This window comes from Ochlerotatus camptorhynchus, unplaced genomic scaffold, assembly GCF_037179485.1.
Source record: "Ochlerotatus camptorhynchus isolate MF236.1 unplaced genomic scaffold, CSIRO-AGI_Acam_v1.1 ptg000294l, whole genome shotgun sequence".
NCBI classification, from domain to species: Eukaryota; Metazoa; Arthropoda; class Insecta; order Diptera; family Culicidae; genus Ochlerotatus; species Ochlerotatus camptorhynchus.
In genome coordinates, this window is record NW_027040783.1 from 429554 (window position 1) to 447890 (window position 18337).

General features: G+C 45.8%; 1 protein-coding gene across 5 annotated transcripts in view; it reads left to right on the forward strand.

The window, feature by feature from the left end:
• Window positions 1-3737: 3737 nt before the first annotated feature.
• Mgtor (Megator) overlaps window positions 3738-18337 on the forward strand; it is a 29730-nt gene continuing 15130 nt past the window's right edge. For 2 of the 5 annotated variants that reach the window (XM_065228575.1, XM_065228576.1), the window contains exons 1-5: window positions 3739-4400; window positions 4730-5799; window positions 5863-10392; window positions 12002-12199; window positions 12252-13069. In XM_065228575.1, the coding sequence (XP_065084647.1) occupies window positions 4139-4400; window positions 4730-5799; window positions 5863-10392; window positions 12002-12199; window positions 12252-13069 (6878 nt within the window). In that variant the 5' untranslated portion in view covers window positions 3739-4138. Of the gene's footprint in view, window positions 4401-4729; window positions 5800-5862; window positions 10393-12001; window positions 12200-12251; window positions 13070-18337 lie in introns of all 5 variants that reach the window. The other 3 variants (XM_065228573.1, XM_065228572.1, XM_065228574.1) reach the window with 3 other exon arrangements.

Here is an 18337-nt window from a genome sequence, read left to right on the forward strand (position 1 = left end):
AGTACCAGAACAACGGTCCCAAGCAGTCCCAAACTATTTCACTCACCCCTGCATGTTCTGCATGAATCCACACACCCCTGATGTTACCTGTCAAACTTTCATAGCGAATCAAAACAAACATAGTGTAGTAATAGAATTTCAACTAGAATAGGGTACGTTAATCGTTTGCTTGGGACCAATAGGCTACTAAAGTGGTGAGCCAATTTAAAATCGTTAGTTTCGTATTGATTGTTGGTACTACCAACTACGATACTTTTAAATTGACCGTTAAATGCTTGTTCGATGAACAACTTGCGAGTGTTATGTCTGTTTGTCTGTGATTTCACTATCAACTCGTAATTTTAAAAGTGCATATTCCTAAAACCAAAACTGTTAAACTGTCAAAATATCTATTTAAAAGCAAATTCAATCATCGTCGAAAAAGCCAATAGGGCATATAGTCTTAACCACTACACGCTAACTTGAAAGTACTCATTAATGAGTAAAAAAAGACCCATTTTGAAGAAAAGTGGCTTAACTCATTAATGATTAAACAATTTTACCCATTAATGAGTATCTGTTACCCATTAATGATTAACAATTACTCATTAATGGGTAACAGATACTCATTAATGGGTAAAAAATTTACTCATTTAATGAGTTAAGCCACTTTTCTTCAAAATGGGTCTTTTTCAACCATTAATGGGTACTTTCAAGTTAGCGTGTAAGACAAAATCCTTCAAAAAAACATACAGTGCCTGCAACGGTAACCGATTCCGATATCATCTCCCCTCCGGTGTTCTTTAATAGCTAATTTGTTTTTGATTAAGTTCCAACCTGGATCGGGTATCAAGATTGGGTCTGCTGGTTGTCTGTCAAACGTTAGTGTGAACGTTTGTTTTTGTAACTTGGCTCGGGTTGAGGTTCACACTGACAATAAGCTCGGGTTCGCGCAGGTTGGAACTGGTTCCAACCTGGATAATAAACAAATTCGCTATAAGTAAAATTTAGTTTAATTGTTTAATTTAGTGACTCTGCACGCAATAGGTAAGATTGAAGGAATTGTGACATGACTGTGAATAATGGATTTTTATTTCAAGTGCTAACCGTTTTCGACTTTCCGTGTTGATCTTGGTGCAACGATTCATCTTCAGGAGAAGATCGAAGATTCCGGCTGGAAAAGTATTACATGCAGGGATTGAATTTCTTCAACATCTGCCGGGTGGAAGAGATAAAGGCGGCCAAAACTAACGATGCTGTTGGCATAACAGTTTCGCAGGAAGAAATAGATCGTACCGCACGATAGGAACAGAATGCGAGTCAAGATGTTCTATTGAACGGGAGATCTTTGGACAACCCGCATAAACGCGAACCATCACATGACCTTACCGATAATGGTTATAAATTGTTTATAATCCCTGCTAAACTTTAACTGAAATGGTTATGGAACTTTACATGAACGTTTGTGTGATAAAGTTTTAACCTTATGTATTATGGTTTTTTGGAAGCGGACCTTACAAATAATGGGTTGTTAAGAACCATTACCATTCCAAATTCTTGTTTTCTCCATACATTATCGGAAAGAGAACTATATTAGAACGTTTTTACTTATGGTTTGAGAACATTAATGGTTATGGTTATGGTAGTCAGTAAGGTCCATTAATGGTTTTGTATTATCGCTCAACTTTACGTGAAATATATCGTGAATTGGTAATCAGTAATTTACAGGCAACCAATTCGCGATATATTCCACATAAAGTTGATCGATGTTACAAAACCATTCATGGACCTTACTGGTTACCATAACCATTACCATTAATGTTCTCAAACCATAAGTTAAAAGGTTTTAGTATAGTTTTCTTTCCGAAAATGTATGGAGAAAACAAGAATTTTGAATGGTAATGGTTCTTAACAACCCATTATTTGTAAAGTCCACTTCCAAAAAACTATAATACTTAAGGTTAAAACTTTATCATTAAACGTTCATGTAAAGTTCCATAACCATTTCAGTTGAAGTTTAGCAGGGATTATAAACAATTTATAACCATTTTAGGTAAGGTCAATTTATGGTTCACGCTTATGCGGGAAGGTGAAGCGTTGGGTACATCAATGGCAACGACTCCGTTTTTAATTTTAACTTTCACGCTGAAAAATTTATCGTTGAAACAAAAATATTTGAGGTAAATTTAAACGTAAACTCAGTTTGTTCTGGCCACAAAAAAAAGGTTTATTTCAAACGTATTCCATGTTTAAAGTCATGTGATATTAATATTTAAAATAAAAATAATGCTACACGAAACGAAAATCAATTATTTAATTCATGTGTTTCACTTATACATTTTTGCCAAAGCATCAGCCCGAGCATCAGCCTTAGGCTGTGTTCCATTTGGATATTTTTCACTTAAATTTGACACTTCGAAAATAAATTAAGATGTTCGAAAATCCCTCTGTTGTTGATCGGCCAATTTTCGAGAAGGTTTGTGTCAAAATTGGTTCCTTGTCTGTCAGATATAAGTCTGCTGGAATAGCTAAAGCCCTACAGTAAAAGTATGGACGACTGTCACCACAAAACTGAAAAAAAGCTGTTCCAATCGAGCAAAGCGGTGCATTTTGACGGTTCGATTGGAACAACTTTTGACAGACTTCCATACTTTTACTGTAGGGCTTTAGGAATAGCAGGTTTATTTTAGAGTCGGTGTATAATGAGTCACGCCAAGAGTGAAGCCAAGTCTACCTATTGAACTGTCAAACCGGCTACCTTATGCTAAGACTGCCTCTACGTCGCACAAACTATGGAGCGTACGGTGCGATTTGCGGACTGCAGAAACATTCAACAGAGTTGCATCTGTTTTCGACTTTCATCTCTCCCGTGATGCGCTTCGTCGAAAGTTTTCTTCTGTTTTTGCCGGCAGGAGTTAAGATATTGACTATAAGATATACGTTTTTTTCAATGTTTTTTTTTTATGTTATGACCATGCTTGAATGTATTTTTTTTTAACCATAGTTGATAAGGTTTAAATCATTGGGGCTTCATCCAGCCTGTTGATGTTAATAAAATAACAAAGTAAACAAACATTACGATTCTATGAAAGGTCCACGAAAGGTATTGTAATTAAATATAAAATAAAATTGAAGAAATGATCATAAACACCCAGTGAGCATTCAATTGTCATGGGATACGTTTGTTAATGATCAGTAATGAGAAATTTTACTATTTTTTGATAAGATAATTTGATAAAATCACTGTTAAAACAATTCACTACAGCCGCTATTTTTTGTTCTCGCTAGAAGTCATTTGAAGTTGATGTAGAAGTCCTCTGTTGCCAAGTGAAAAGAAACGGAATTCTTCGAAAACCGTGATGCGAGTTCAACTGTTTTTCTCTTGGCGTGACTCATTATACACCGACTCTAGTTTATTTGGAAATTTTCCATCTGTCAAGTTTAAGTGAAAATTCGCCAAATTGACGAGTGCACGGATGGATTTGAGTTCACTCACTCGATAAAAAGTGACACAACAGCGGGGCCCTGTTTACTAAAAATGAACACATATGTGTTCATTTTTAGTAAACAAGGCCCCGCTGTTGTGTCACTTTTTGTCGAGTGAGTGAACTCAAATCCATCCGTGCACTCGTCTATGGAACACAGATAGTCTTTGTTTTTTTATAGCGCTCCAACCGGTATAAAATTCATCCGAACGTGCTGTCTTTTTTCGACAGTCGGGGTTCTTGCCACCGAAAAGTGCTCAGCAGCCATCATTCGCAGAAGCCGACATTGTTGTTAAGTTCGTGTGCGTCGTGTTCCGCCGTCGTCGCGTTGTCTCCCATTTTTCAGTGAAAATTTACCAAAAATCGGCATGTTTCCAGTGATTGCAAGTTAATAAACTTGTCGGAAAAGTGCAGTGCAAAATCTAGTAAGTGGAATTTCAATGTTTATCGTGGAAAAGTAGTGATTCGAGGTGGGTTTTTCGCAGGACTCCCAACCAAAGTGTCTGCTGCTTCGCCATCATCGGCGTTTGGGATTTCGCACGCACACACACACACAATTTTGCCACACTACGAGAGAAAGGTACATAAGAAGAAAGAACGCCATCCTCATTTTTTTTCCTCGGATTGGATTGAAACACCGAACGGTTTAGAGGTTCCGTCGGGTCGTAATCGCTATGGAGGTAGATGAAAGTCCGGAAGTTACCGCCGGTGCCAACGTGGTAACGACTGAAGAAGAAGATCCGACTGCTTCGACACCAGTTCCCAAGGATGATGTGCAGGAACAGTCAACGGGAGTGCTCCGGTCGATTTTGTCCGAGGAGGAAGTGGCTGCCATTCCGGCCGAGACGACCAGGAAGATCGAAGGGCATTACGAGCAGAAGCTGGAAGAGTTTCTGACCGCAAAAGCTCTCTGCGAAACGGCAAAAACCAATGTTGGTAAGCATTTTTGGGGTTGGGATTACGGGATTTGGGGTTATTTTTTCCGTCTGGCTCACAGAAAACCATCAGCCATTATTGAAAAGAGACGGGGATAGGAATTTTCTTCGTAGTATTTTTTGTTTGGTGCGAGTTCATCAGCTGTCAGGCAGATGAATTTCGACCAGTTTGGTTGATTGGGTTGATTCCCCGCTTGACCGGTAGAGCTCAGGTCGGTGCCGTTTGTTATTGTTTGCAGCGCCAAAAATGCCGGGCGCGTTTTGTTTTGATCGGACAGTTTTGGCGTGTTGCTGGGTATTTAGTGATTTTGTTTTTTTTTGTTTTTGCAGAAGAACTAAAAGTTGATTACGAGAAGCAAATTGAGGAGCTTACGTTGAAGTACCAGGATGAGTCGTCCAAGTTCCATTTCTCTCAGCAAAGTGTGAAAGAGCTCCGATTGGAGCTGGAAGACTGCAAGCAGGAAATGACTCAGGGTAAGGAAAAGGTTAAGCAAAACGATGCCGACACAGCACGATTCCGTCGAGAACGTAACGAAGCAGTGAACGAGCGGGACACGCTGCTGAATGCGGTCGAGCGAAAGACTTTGGAAGTTGAACGGCTGCAGGCTGATGCGCTTGCTCTGGAGCAGAAACTAAAGGTTGCCAATGTGACAAAGTGCGAGGCATTGACTAAGTTGGAGGAAATCCAGAGCAAAGAGTTCTCGCTTGATTTCAAGGAAAAGCGAATGGACAAGGAACTGTCAATGCGGGACAATCAGATCCAGAAACTCACGGAGGACCTGAACCGGGCGCTGCAGGATTTGCAAAACGTTCGTCGGGATCAGAACTTCAAGTCATTGACGACGGATACGAAACTAACGGAGAAGACTGAAGAGCTCAAGATTGCTACGGCTCAGATTGCACATTTGAATGAGCAGAATCAAGATCTCAGTACCCGGGCTGAGGACTTGGCCAACAAAATGTTGCAACAAAGTGAGGAAACACGAAAAATGATGGACCACTACCGGAAGGAACTGCAGTCCCAGACGAAACTGTGCGAGTTGTACCAGGAGGACTGTGAGGATAACAAGAAACAGACCGAAGAACTGGGTGCTGCGGTTTCAGAGCTGAAGAAACTGCTGAACGAGGCAAGTGATTCGTACGGAAAGCTAGAAACGCAACAGAAGACACTGATCATGAAGCACGAAAAGGAGCTGGAAACAAATAATCAGACCATTCAGCAGTTGAAGGATGAGCTGAAGAATGCGAATCACCTGTTGAAGCTGGCACGGGAAGAAAGCTTGGAGCATGCGGTTGAGAAGTTGGCTCCATCCGCTGCAGCGACGAGCCGCTTGATCAAGTCCGGTATGACGCTGACCGAGTTGTACACGATGTACGTTAAAGCGGCGGAGGATTTGCAGGTAAGTTTGGATGATTTATTGGTAACTGTTTTTACGAGTCTAATAAACTTCATCCCAATACAGGTTGAAAAGAAGGAAAACAGTAAGCTTCAGCTGCAGATCAAGAATATCGTCCAAGAGCTTGAAGAACGTGCTCCGGAACTGACTCGTCAGCAGAACGAGTACCAAAATTTGAAGGACGCTAACGAGGAGATGAGTCTGCAGTTAAACAAGTTGATTGAAGAGAACGCGGACACTCGTTCGGAGTTGGTTTCGATGCAGGACAAGGTTCGATACCTTGATAGCGAGAACAAAAAGTTCAAGATGGAACGTGGAGATTTGAGTCGGCAGATTTGCCATCTATTGCGCGAGATCGAACAAATGCGTGGAGGTTATGCTTCGGAGGCTGATCAGTCGATTTCGTCCGACATGAGTGCCAACGAGGTGATTACGAAGAAGCTGGTAACGTTCACTGACATTCAAGAGCTTCAGGAAAACAACGTCAAGCTGCTGCTGGTGGTGAGAGACTTCAGTGCTAAGCTCGAAGAACTGGAAGTGGCCCAGAATGCAATGAGCCAGGCAACGTTCGAGGCGAAGATTGCTTCATACAACAAACGACTCCAGGAGATGCAGGAAACGCAAGATTATCAGACGCAGATGATGCAGCAATGCATTCAGCAGCGAGATCGCTACAAGAAGATGTACCACGATGCCATGCGTAGCTACAATACCGTGGGATGTAAGGGAACATTGGGTGCCAGTTTGAATGGATCGCTCTCCGGGGAGAATGCGGACGTTGCTATGGATGAGGAGATCCCGAGTGCTTCTACGGTTAGCGCCATTTCCAGTGAAGCGGTTGTCGAGAAGGAGAAGAAGATTATCGAACTGGAGGCGAAGGTCAAAGAGAATAAGCAACTATTGATCACACTGAAGGAAGAGTACGACAACTATCGGAAGGAGAAGCTTACCAACGATAAGATGATGAACGAACAGTTCGATTCCATGCGAACGGAACTTCGGGAGCTATCTTCGAAGAACATCAAACTGGTGGCCACCGTTGAGTACAATAACGAGCAGATTAAAATCCAACAGAAGAATGTGGCTACCTACAAGAAGCAGATTTCTACGCTGGAAGAACGCAACAAGAACTACGAGACCACGATCTCCAAGCAGGAAGCCACAATCATGTACCTCAAAGACGAAACGATGAGCGCTCAGTCGAAGCTGGCTCGGGCTGAAGTCCAATTGGAGAACCTGAAGCACGAGTGTCGCATCCTTAAGGATGCCGAATCTAGACTGCAAACTGAACGTGAAATTCTCAACCGGGAGCGCCAGAATCAGAACCTTCTGTTGAACAACCTCGAAATGATCAAGGTTACCATGGAACGTTCGGAAGCAGAAGGTCGCATCCGCCTGGAGACCCGATTGGACGAAACATCTCGCGAATGTTCAGCTCTGCGACGTCGTCTCCAAGAGGAACAGGATCGATTCCGTGAACTCACCACTCATCTTGAACGGCAGATGCAGACGGCAAAGCAGCGAATGGAAGAAGAAATGGCCATCGCCGAGACCGTCCAGGCAGAACTCAAGAACACTCGCGACGAGCTGGAAATCAAATCCAGAAAGATTGACGACCTGAGCAAGAAACTGCAGGAGACTCTGTCGCCCAACGACGAGGACAACCCGGTATCGCAAGCCAACAAAAAGATCCGCGAACTAGAGCAGAAGCTGAAAGAAAGCGACATCGAGGTCGAATCGCTACGCAAAGAGCTGGCCACTGCCAAGGAACACGTCAAGCAGTACTGCAATATGTCCGAATCCTCCGAGAAGGAACTCAAGGATCTCAACGAACTGTACACCACCTACAAGACGCAAACCGAAACCGAGCTTACCACCCTCAAGAAGAGCGAAACCGACCTGAAGGCCCAAGTAGAAGAGCTTAAGACGGAAAATTCCCTCAAGAAAACAGGCGAACAGCTGACGTCCTCCACTGATAGCGAATCAGAATTGCACAAAGCTCAGGTTGAGTTGAAGGAAGCTCTGGAGAAGATCAGTGACAACAATAAAGACTTGCGCGAACTGCGGGAAAAGAACAACTCCTTACTGGAGCAGTTGCAGGTTGCCGAACAGAAGTACGCCAACGAAATGGTGCAGCATTCATGCGACATACAGCAGTTGTCCAGCCTCAAGGAAGAAGTCCAGAAAACGAAACTGCAATTCGATGAACTTAAGCTGGCTCGTGATCAGGCCATTGAGCGATTCAACACCAGCGAAGAGTGCTGGAAGAATCGCGAAGAAATGATGAAGAAGGAAGTTGATCAGCTGGAGGAACGACTATCGGATTTGAACTCCCAAAATGCAGCGCTACACGATCAGATTCAGAGTCTCAGTACGAAGCTTTCGATTTCAGCGGCCCATGTTCTGGAACAGAAGCAAGCCGATGAATCCATGAACGACAGCACCATGGAGGATGGGCCGGTGCTTAATAAGTCGATTTCGGACGAGGAGAAACGCTCCGTTGATCAGCTGTTGCAGATCATCAAGTACCTCCGGAAGGAGAAGGACATTGCAGTGGCCAAGTTTGATATCCTTCGCTCGGAGAACGTACGAGTGCAGTCGGAGTTGATGATGTTCCAGAAGAAGTTGGAGGAAGCGCAGTCCGAGCTGGCCACCGAGCGGGAGAAGTCCGAAACTGGAGTGGTAACTGCTGCCAAGCACGAGGACATTCTGAGAAAACTTGAGACATACAATGCAATTACTGATAGCAATCGGGTGCTCCGGGAGGAGCGAGATGGCCTGAACAAGCGAATTAAGGAGCTGTCCGAACGCTTGCTGAAGGCCGAAGATGAACTGTTCCCGTTGCAGGAGAAGGTCCGTGAATTGAGCGTTAAGATCGAATCGGCCACCAGTGAGAATTCGACACTGCGTTTGGAAGCGACCAGATGGAGACAGCGAGCGAATCTGCTGGTGGAACGTTCGAACAAGACCAGCCCCGAAGACTGGAAGCGTCTGCAGACCGAACGGGAGAATCTAGCCAAAATGCTCACCCAAGAGAAGGAACTGTTGAAGAAGTCCAGCGAAGAACTGAATTCGATCAGGGTTGAGAAGAGCAAAATGGAAGTGGAGGTTTCGAACCTCATGAAGCAACTGAGCGGTTCGGCCGAGCAGAACAAAAGGTACGCCGAGGAGTTGGATGTACTACGTCAAGCGGGAGCCAAGATGACTACCGAGATTGGTGAGGTGAAGAGTACGTTGGTGAAGCGCGATGAGGAACTGAAGAAAATGACGGATGAGATTGCCACTAAAGAGGAACAATTGACGGATGCCAAGAGCAAGGAACAGCAGATTCGGAAGATTGCCAAGCGATACAAGGATTCGTACATCGAGCTTAAGAAACAGGTTGACGAGAAGGAAGGTGAAGGTGCTAAGGCTGTGGGAGAAGGTGCCGCTGGAGAACCAAGTGGAGAAGGCACTAACGCCGATCAACAGGAGAAAGCCACCGAGAACACCGTGTCGGAACTCAAGGGAGAGATTGAAACTCTCAAGCAGGAGACCGAGCTACTCAAGGGTAAACTGGAGAAGGCTGAGCGCAATCAGGAGATTCTGAAAGACGTTAAGCATCGAATTCTTAGTCTTACCGAAACGAAGAACACCGTCACTCGAGAGCTTACCAACGCGAAGGCACAGATCCAATCGCTGGAACACGTTCGCGATGAGAACGAACTGTTGAAATCGCAATACGAAGGACGCATTTCCAGAATTAGCAAGGAACATAGCGACCAAGATAAGGAGAAAACAGATGCTATCGCTCGTCTGTCGCGTGAAAACGAACAGCTTACAATGCGGTTGAATCAACTCACCCGGCAGCTGGGGCTACAACAGGTATCCAAGCCGTCTACCAGCGCTACCGGATCGTCGGAGAAGACATCAACGGAAAGTCCACGCACTGCCAACGTGAAGCCAATTCCTGGTCCAAGTGCCCAGCAATCTGCTACCGTAACACCCCGTCGTGGAGGCGAAACTCCTTTGGCCAGCATCCGACCAATGTCGGTGCAGGCTAGCAGCCGAACAGCAGCCGTCCTTCCCACAAGCCAAACCTCGAATAACGTCGCAATCGTACAAGGTTCCTCCTCATCTTCGTCGTCATCCAACACTGGCACCAGCAGTAGCAGCGTCACGGCCCTGGTCCCACCTCAGCAGCAGGTCCACACTACCGGAAGCAACAACAACTCTAACGAATCCATGTCCTCGTCTCCGACCAGCTCTCACACTGACTACATGCCGGCAACCAGTTCGGCAAACGTGGCCGTGGCTGCCGTTCCTCCCATGGGTACAGCGTCCACTTCCTCCTCCACGGCCGAGAGCAGCTCGCAGCAGGAGAACGAAAGCATTCCAGCTCAGCAACCGAACGAACCGGGTCCCTCTCAGGTTCACGTGTCCGCCGGTCAACCGTCGTCCCAGGCGGTGGCCCTCGTTTCGCCCCACATCGAAGGTGCACCGCAAAATAGCAGCAGCGTCGTGGCCCAGTCGGCTCAGTCCTCGCCGCAGGTACAGCAGCCACCGCCGCAGGAGCAGCAGAACCCCGCCCCCAGCACCAGCGGCACCTCGTCCAATGTAAGTACCTAGTTCATGTTGGTTCTCCATTCAACGCTCTTGCCGTGATACGAAACCGGGAAGTTTTATGAACATGTTTAAAAATCATGTACAGCAGTTAACTACAGAAGAACTAATTTAGTATGTTCAATAGTTTAAAAAAAGTTTATGCAACTTCAAGGGAAGTCTTCTGAAGAACATAATGAAATTTTAAGTTAAAGCTCTGGACACCTCCAGAGAATATCCAGAGGACCCTTTGATGAGAGAAGCAAACAATAGTTGCATTATAACACACCATCTCCTGAAAATGGGGGGCGTTGTGATAAGCGTCACTAGAACTATTCCACATCCGCAGACAGTGTATGAGCAAGTCATAAGGTTCAATTTACTTTGATGATTTTTCGAAAAATTCAAGAGCAGTTTTTTTCGACGCATTAGTTCAGATTGCAAAATGCTTGCACTATTCGATTCCTTTTGCTATTCTACACAAAATGACGCGAGCTTTAAGCAATCTGAAATAATGCGTCGAAAAAAACTGCTTTTGAATTTTTCTAAAATGCATCAAAGTAAATTGAACCATAAGCGCACTCTTTTGTCTGTGGATTTGAGGAAATACCTCAAGTCCCCTCATCCATCAAGTGAGCTAGGCAAAGGAGTGCGCATCAATGGCTTTTCGATCAACTTCTGTTCACTTTTCACACAGCCGTACCCTAACGGAACTATTAATCTATCCTCTTCAGAACTTTCTCTAGTAAATAAATTATCGCGCTAAAGCTTCATGTTGATTTTAGTATAGCCTGTAATAGTTGCTATAGTAAGAGTCGGGCGGATAGAATCTCGGGAACCAATTGGGCTGTCAAAAAACGGAACCAGTCGAGCGACCAACAACAGAAAAGAGCACATCAGGTTTTGCGAACAAAACTTTGGACGCCCTTTTCTCGTGACTCAATGCACTCCTAAGCAAACCAACGCCATCATCGGGTTGGGGAAAGTTTTCCCTATCCGATGATGCTGTTAATTTGCGTTCGGTTAGCGAGGAAAGAACTATCAATTGTTGGTCTACAATATATTGAATTGGTTCCGCTTTTTGATAGATCGAAATTCTATCCACCAGGCTATGAATATAGCGACTACAGTAGAGACTGTCTACGTTGTTTATGAAGAGCCCCTAACAGCAGTGCAAGTTTAGCGAACCTCAAGGAAATGTGCCTAGCCTTTTCAGCTTAAATTCAGACATCAGAGAAAAGGTAGCTTATTACTGTAAATTCTCTCAACGAGTCCTGCAAGTAGCGGTTCAGGAATCTTCTAGCAAATTTTTCAGAATAAGTTTAGGACTCTTTTTGGGGAATAGAACATCCAAGAAAAGTTAATCTTAAGACAAGTTAAAATAGTTTTCAGGTAGTTCAAGTGGAATTTCAGAGAGCTTGATACATATCAGGGCTCTACCAGAAAAGAGGGGAGCGGAGAGGTTTCAAAAGCAGTTAACAGTTTCGAGATCTTTCAGAAGAAATTAAAGGGACGTCCAAATGAGTTCAGTAAATTTCCCGGAAAAGCAATCCACACAAATCAGTTGGCTGTAATATTTCAACTTGCGCACCACTCTAAAATAAATAACCATCCGTTAACGTAGGCTCAACAGATCGCCCTCAGCAGTCACCACCAGGCGTCCACTTCGAGCAACACCGTAACCACGTCACAGGCTGCCGCCGGACACAAACGCCCGAGGGACGTTGAAGGTGATAGTTCGACCGACACCGTGGAACAACCGGGTGAAAAGTCCGCCCCGGTCAACAAGCGCACCCGAATGCAGGGCGGTGAAACGTTCCAAGTAAGTCCTACCGCCGGTTCCAATTGTCCGTTGTTTCATTCACTATTCAAAGAAATTGCAGGGTGTCACTGAGTCCGGATTGGACGTGGAGTATCAGGTTCCGACATCGTCGCAGCGAGATCAGGAGGATGACATCATCGTGGTCGATTCAGAAGAAGAAGGCATGGCCGACGAGGGAACTGCAGACGAAGGTACCGCCGAGGCTGATGATGGTCCATTCGAGGGCTACGAGGCGGAGGAAGCGTACGAACAGGACGAACCGGAGATGGCTGGCAACTATGACGAAGGTGAAGGTCCCGATATCGACGAAGACAACATTCAGTCGGCTAACAATGAAGTCGATGTAGACGATGACAATGAAGTTCCTAACCAATCGGGTACGTCTTCGTCAACTACCGGAGCGCAGGTTGCTCCGGATGCAGAGACCTCCAGTACAAGCGTTGGGCAGAGTAGCAATGCTGGACCTTCTACGTCCTCAGATGGTCAAGCCATGGAAAGTAGCAGCCTGTCGAACACCAACGAAGTACAGCAAATCCAGAGCATCAGCAGTGGTAGTGGCGAACCGTCGGGTCCGTCGACTTCGTCCACTACGTCAACGGCTGGTTCTGCCGGTTCTGCTACGGCTGCTGCATCAACGTCCTCTGCGACCACATCATCATCGACATCGTCTTCCACGGGTGGTTCTTCAGCCACGGCGGCAGTCGCGGCTTCCAGTGTCGGATCACCCTCGCAGAGCCGACGGCAGGTGAATCCATTGGCTAGACAGCAACAGCAACAGCTACTGCTCATGCAGCAGAACTACGAGGAAAGTGCAGACGATCGCATCGTGCCGAGCACGCCGACCCTGTATGTGCCGCGACGAACCGATGGGTAAGATGTTTTGTTTTTACTATTGCTTCTTCCTTTGATTTCTGCGCGATACTCTTGAGAGTAGCAGTGCATAAAAGTAAGTCATTCTTTAAGGCAGTATCCTCGCCCTAAAACGGAAAATAGATTGATTTACTCAGAAGTCATTTAACTGTATAGAAGAGTGAGTTAACCCTCAAATAATGCCGAGCATCACAAGCTGTTGTAGATCGATAGTACGGCTGCAGTAACGAACACCAGGGTGTCAATCAAATGTATGGGAAAAAAGGGACCATCGAATTTTTCAAACCGTCCATGTACAACATGTTCTTTGCCTCGAAAAAAGACCTTACCTAATAGGTACAACATTTGGGCTCAATCGGTGAAGTTTGAACTTTTTTCATTTGGAAAATCTCCCAAGGTATTTAATACATAAAATTTTGGAAATAGAACATATTTTAGATGCCAAATTACTTAAATTCGTTAAACTGTTTTTTTTTTATTTTTTTTTTGAGATTTTTAGCCGTAGGCTAGTTTATCTCGTCCATGAAAGGTGGGACCTCAGAAGGAGGACCCCCAACTGAGTATAGTTTTTTACAGTGTTTACTTCAACCGATAATCGGTTCCTGGCTCGATCGTACATTTACACAACATATTAAAGACACAACATTAAAATCCGAATCAGACAGAGCTCCACATCGGGGGAACCGGGAGGGCTCCCACCAGGCAGAGATGTCTCAATAGCCGAAAGGAATTAAAAAAAGACTAAACTTTAAAATACAATGCAGCATCCTTTAAAAAGCGCATTACTGTTGCCAGTGTGGAGGGATCATCACCCAGCAGGTCGCGTATGCTATTTGAAAGCCCGTGAAATTCCCGCAGGTTCTGATACTGAGGGCATACGCATAGAATGTGCTCGATTGAGGCTGGAGTTCTACAACCGACGCAAGTCCTGTGGAACGGCGTTCTACCGAAATTGTGCAAGATCTTGGTGTGACAGGTCCTGAAACGCGACGCTATCTTCTGATCCCGTTGGTTCAACTGTTCTGTCCATTTCCTAGTCGTCCCTTTGATCCGTCTGATGAAGAGGGAGCGGTTTTGGGCCCACTCTGCGTCCTAAGCTTCCCGTACTTTGCTCACGACATCGTGTAACGGTACTTCGTTGGTATAGCGAGGGGTAGATGGTCATGTCCCAGCCAGAAAGTCAGCTTCAGAGTTGCCTGGTATTCCGCAGTGCCCCGGAACCCAGCAGAATACCGTGTTTGGTGGCGCGGACTTCATCGTCGCCTGTACCCAGGGATGAGTCGGGGCCTCGGATTTCAGGGCTTGTATGACGCTGTGCGAATCCGTGAGGACCAGGATCGGTCGGTTGGAGAGCGTTGTAGCAGCGATGAAGATGGCAGCAGCTTCAGCAGAGAAGACAGAACATTGCGGCGTGGGAGCTGCAGCTGGTTGGTGTGATGTTTCCGGCTAGACCGATACCGACCCCGGCCCGAGAGCGAGATCCGTCCGTGTATCGGTGAGTGTGCGTGGGGTATTTTTCTCCCAACATTTCAGCTACATTCCTTTTCATGGCCACGGAATTGTCTCCGGCTTTGAACCTGTCCTTAATCCGGCTTTCGATTTTCGGTAATGGTGTTTGCCAGCATTTGTCTCCATGCCAGTGGACCCTGGTCATTGGGGGGAGATCTTCGAGATGAAAGCAGCGGCTTTGGTTGCAATAGCTGCGGTTATACGGAAGCGGAAAGACAGGATAGCTGCGTCGATGAATGCAGTGTCAGCGGGCGTGTGGATGGCAGCAGGCCAGAGACAATCCCGACGAAGGTGTTGTAGACTGGTGCTAACGTAGCTAAAACCTTATCCGTTGCGATGCAGTCATCTCTAACTCGTATAGAAGGCGACTGTCGATAATTGCACTCGCCACGTGAAAACGGATGCTGCGGTTGTTCGATCTTTTCTGGCGGGAAATGGTCCGAATGAGATTCAGTCGGCTGGCGGCTGAAATGCTGTTCAAAGTTGAGGAATCGGTCAGCGAGAACTCCCAGAACTCGGACGGTCTTCTTCAGCGGACTGGTCATCGATTTTGATCGGCGGTCCGCTAATTCTGTGTCGAGAAGGGCAGACATGGCACCTGATGCTTTTAGAGGCTGATAATTCAAAGCCTACTGAGGATGGGGATGAGGATGTCGTCGGCGTAGACGAAAACATATATGTTTTTCGGTAGTTGAAGGAAGACTCCGTTCATCGCCACGAGGAACAGGGTAACGACGATAACCGATCCTTGTGGGACACCGGTTTCCTCGAGAAAAAGCCGGGATTTGGTGTTGCCGACTGCGACTCGGAATGAGCGGTTGGACAAGAAGTTCTGGATGAAGTGAACGATGGGTCCGTTAAGGCCCCAGTCGATTAGTTGCTTAAGAACGAGGGGCGTCCACGTTCTGTTGAAGGTCTTCGATATGTCGAGCGATACTATCTCGGTGTGCAGACCACTGTCGTAGGCGTTCTTGAGAACTTCCCCTAGGTGGACGTTCCGAAACCTTGTCGTAGAGCGTGCTGTCGGTGATCAAGGAAATTTCCAGCTTCAAGGTGTTGCTTCATGGACTAGGACTTTGACCATACAACATGTTAGCGCTATTGGACGGAACTTGCTGACTTCACGGGTGGCTACTCCGGCTTTCGGGATGGGAACTACCAAGTTTAGCAGTATGGGTACCCGTTAGTGAGCCAGAGCTTGTTGAAGAGGTCTAGCATCCGTAGCTGTCCTGGTACCGGTAGCCTCTTGAGTAGAGGATATTCGATTTCGTCGGGTCCCACCTCCTTCCCGTTGCTGCAGCAAAGGGCATGTTGCAATTCCTGCCAAGACAATGCTTGGTTTATACCGGTACTGGCGGTGTCGGGGGGTACTATGAAGTCTGCGATGGATGCGGTCGATGGCTTGGTTTTCTGCTTGAACTTGTTGTCATACTTGTCAATGGTTGCTAGCTCGGCGAAGTAGTTACCGAGTTCATCAGCTACCGTTTCCGGATCAGAAACCGTGGAACCATTAACCTGAACATGAAGTGGTATCGTGCGTCGTTTCCCACTAAGGGCGTTGATTCGCTGCCAGAGATCGGCCGAGGATTGCGATGCGTTCATCCCTTCCAGGAACTGCAAATTCGTGGAACTTCGAGATCTAGTATTTGATCAATCAATGTTCTGACACTTAGTGAAACTTCGGAAGTCGAAAAGTATTGTTTGATGCCAAATAACTAAACAAATGCATGACACATCGAGATCTAGTGTAAGCTTGTTAAAATTGACCTTCTAAAAATTCTAAGTTTGAAAATTGATTTGATATTTCGACGTTCCATACATTTTTAAGTCATTCGGCACCAACATTTTTCTGCGATTTCCGAAATTTCAAAAGTCTCAGGAAGTCGATTGTTGGATTTTTTTAGTTGACGTTGAATTTCGAAGCGCGTCGGTGGTGTAATGGTAAGCGTGACTGCCTCTCAATACAAGGGCCTGGGTTCAACACCAGACGGCGCCGTCGGGATTTTCTGAGGTTTAAAATCTCTGATCACGCCTTCCTTCGGAAGGGAAGTAAAGCCGTTGGTCCCCGGTTCATGATGTGATGGGTCAATAGGTAAGGTGCAGGTGTGGGAGCTGCCTCCCAAGCTTCGGTAGCATTGGTACTCAGTACGGAAAATAAATCAAAGAAAGACAAACATTGGACCTCAAAGTTTTATGAACTTTGAAGTAATTTGGAATTCATTGGATAATTAAAAACTCCCTGAAATTCCTTTAGATTTGGTTTAGAGTTCCCTGGAATTACAATCAAAATCCCCATAATAGCCTCTTCGAGCTATCTTAACTCTTTCCCGCCGCCCATGGTTATTCTGGAGCGGAGCACCATGCCTTTTTGACATTGTGTGCTATAACTTTCTGATATTCTGTACTAGTTGTTCTAAAGGGTGTCCACGATGAAATTGCCACACACAAAATTGATTCGCAAAATTCGAGTTTTCATCCGATTGCCATCAAATTTTCAGGGATTGAGAAATAACTATTAAACTTCATTTTACCATTTTACTCGTATTTTATTTACAGTACATACGCAAATGCCCGCACCTTGGCCTTAACCCCGGCCATAAGATTCTGCACAACCTGTGAATCAACCGTTTTTTGCATGTAAACCCATACTTTCTTCAGTTCCTCGACTGTCTTCACTACCATAGGTCGTTTAAGAAGGTGCTGCTTCATAATCGCCCAGTACTTCTCGATGGGGCGGAGCTCCGGAGTGTTGGGAGGGTTGAACATTTTCGGCACGAAATTGACCTTATTGTCCGCATACCACTTCAGCACGTCCTTGGAGTAGTGGCATGAGGCCAAATCCGGCCAGAAGATTGTTGGGACGTTGTGGGCCTTCAGGAGAGGAAGCAGCCGCTTCTGGAGGCACTCTTTTATGTACACCTGTCCGTTCATCGTGTCCTGGGTCACGAAAGGTGCACTCCGCTTCCCGCACGTGCAGATGGCTTGCCAAACCAGGAATTTCTTCGCAAATTTGGACATCTTCTGAGTGCGGACATGCTCCGGAACGCTGAACTTATCCTTGGCCGTGAAAAACAGGTTGCCGGGGATCTGTTTGAAGTCGGCCTTCACATATGTTTCGTCGTCCATGATGCAGCATTCAACTTTCGTCAGCATGTTGAGGTACAACTTCCTGGCACGGGTTTTGGCGGACTTGTTCTGCTTCTCGTCGCGATTAGGGGCCTTTTGTACCTTGAACGTTCGAAGCCCAGCCTTAGTTTTGGCCTTCTGGACAAAACTTCGGCTTAGGTGCAGCTTCTTAGTCACATCCCTAACGGAGGCGTTCGGATTTCGGTTGAAGGCCCCAACTACGCGGTTGTGATTTTTGGTGTTGTACGGAATACTTTTTCCTTCACTTCTGGGCTTCCGATCGGTGGTCAACCGTTCCTCGAACCGCTTAATCACTCGCGATAACGTGGAATTCGCGATTCCCAACGTTTTAGCGATGGAACGATGCGAGAGATCCTTGTTCTCGTGATGAATGCGCAAGATTTTATCACGCACGAGCTGTTCTTTCGACTCCATTTCCGCGAGTTTTGATCACAGGACTTTAAAACTTGCAGGATGTAAATAATGCACTATGAACTAAATCCACCCAAATTTTCATTAAATTCTACCCAACGGTTAAAAAGTTAGAGCAATTTCATAGTGTGGCAATTTCATCGTGGACACCCTTTATATCGTAAAGATAATGTAGGCCAGTACCTCAAGACATTCCCAGAG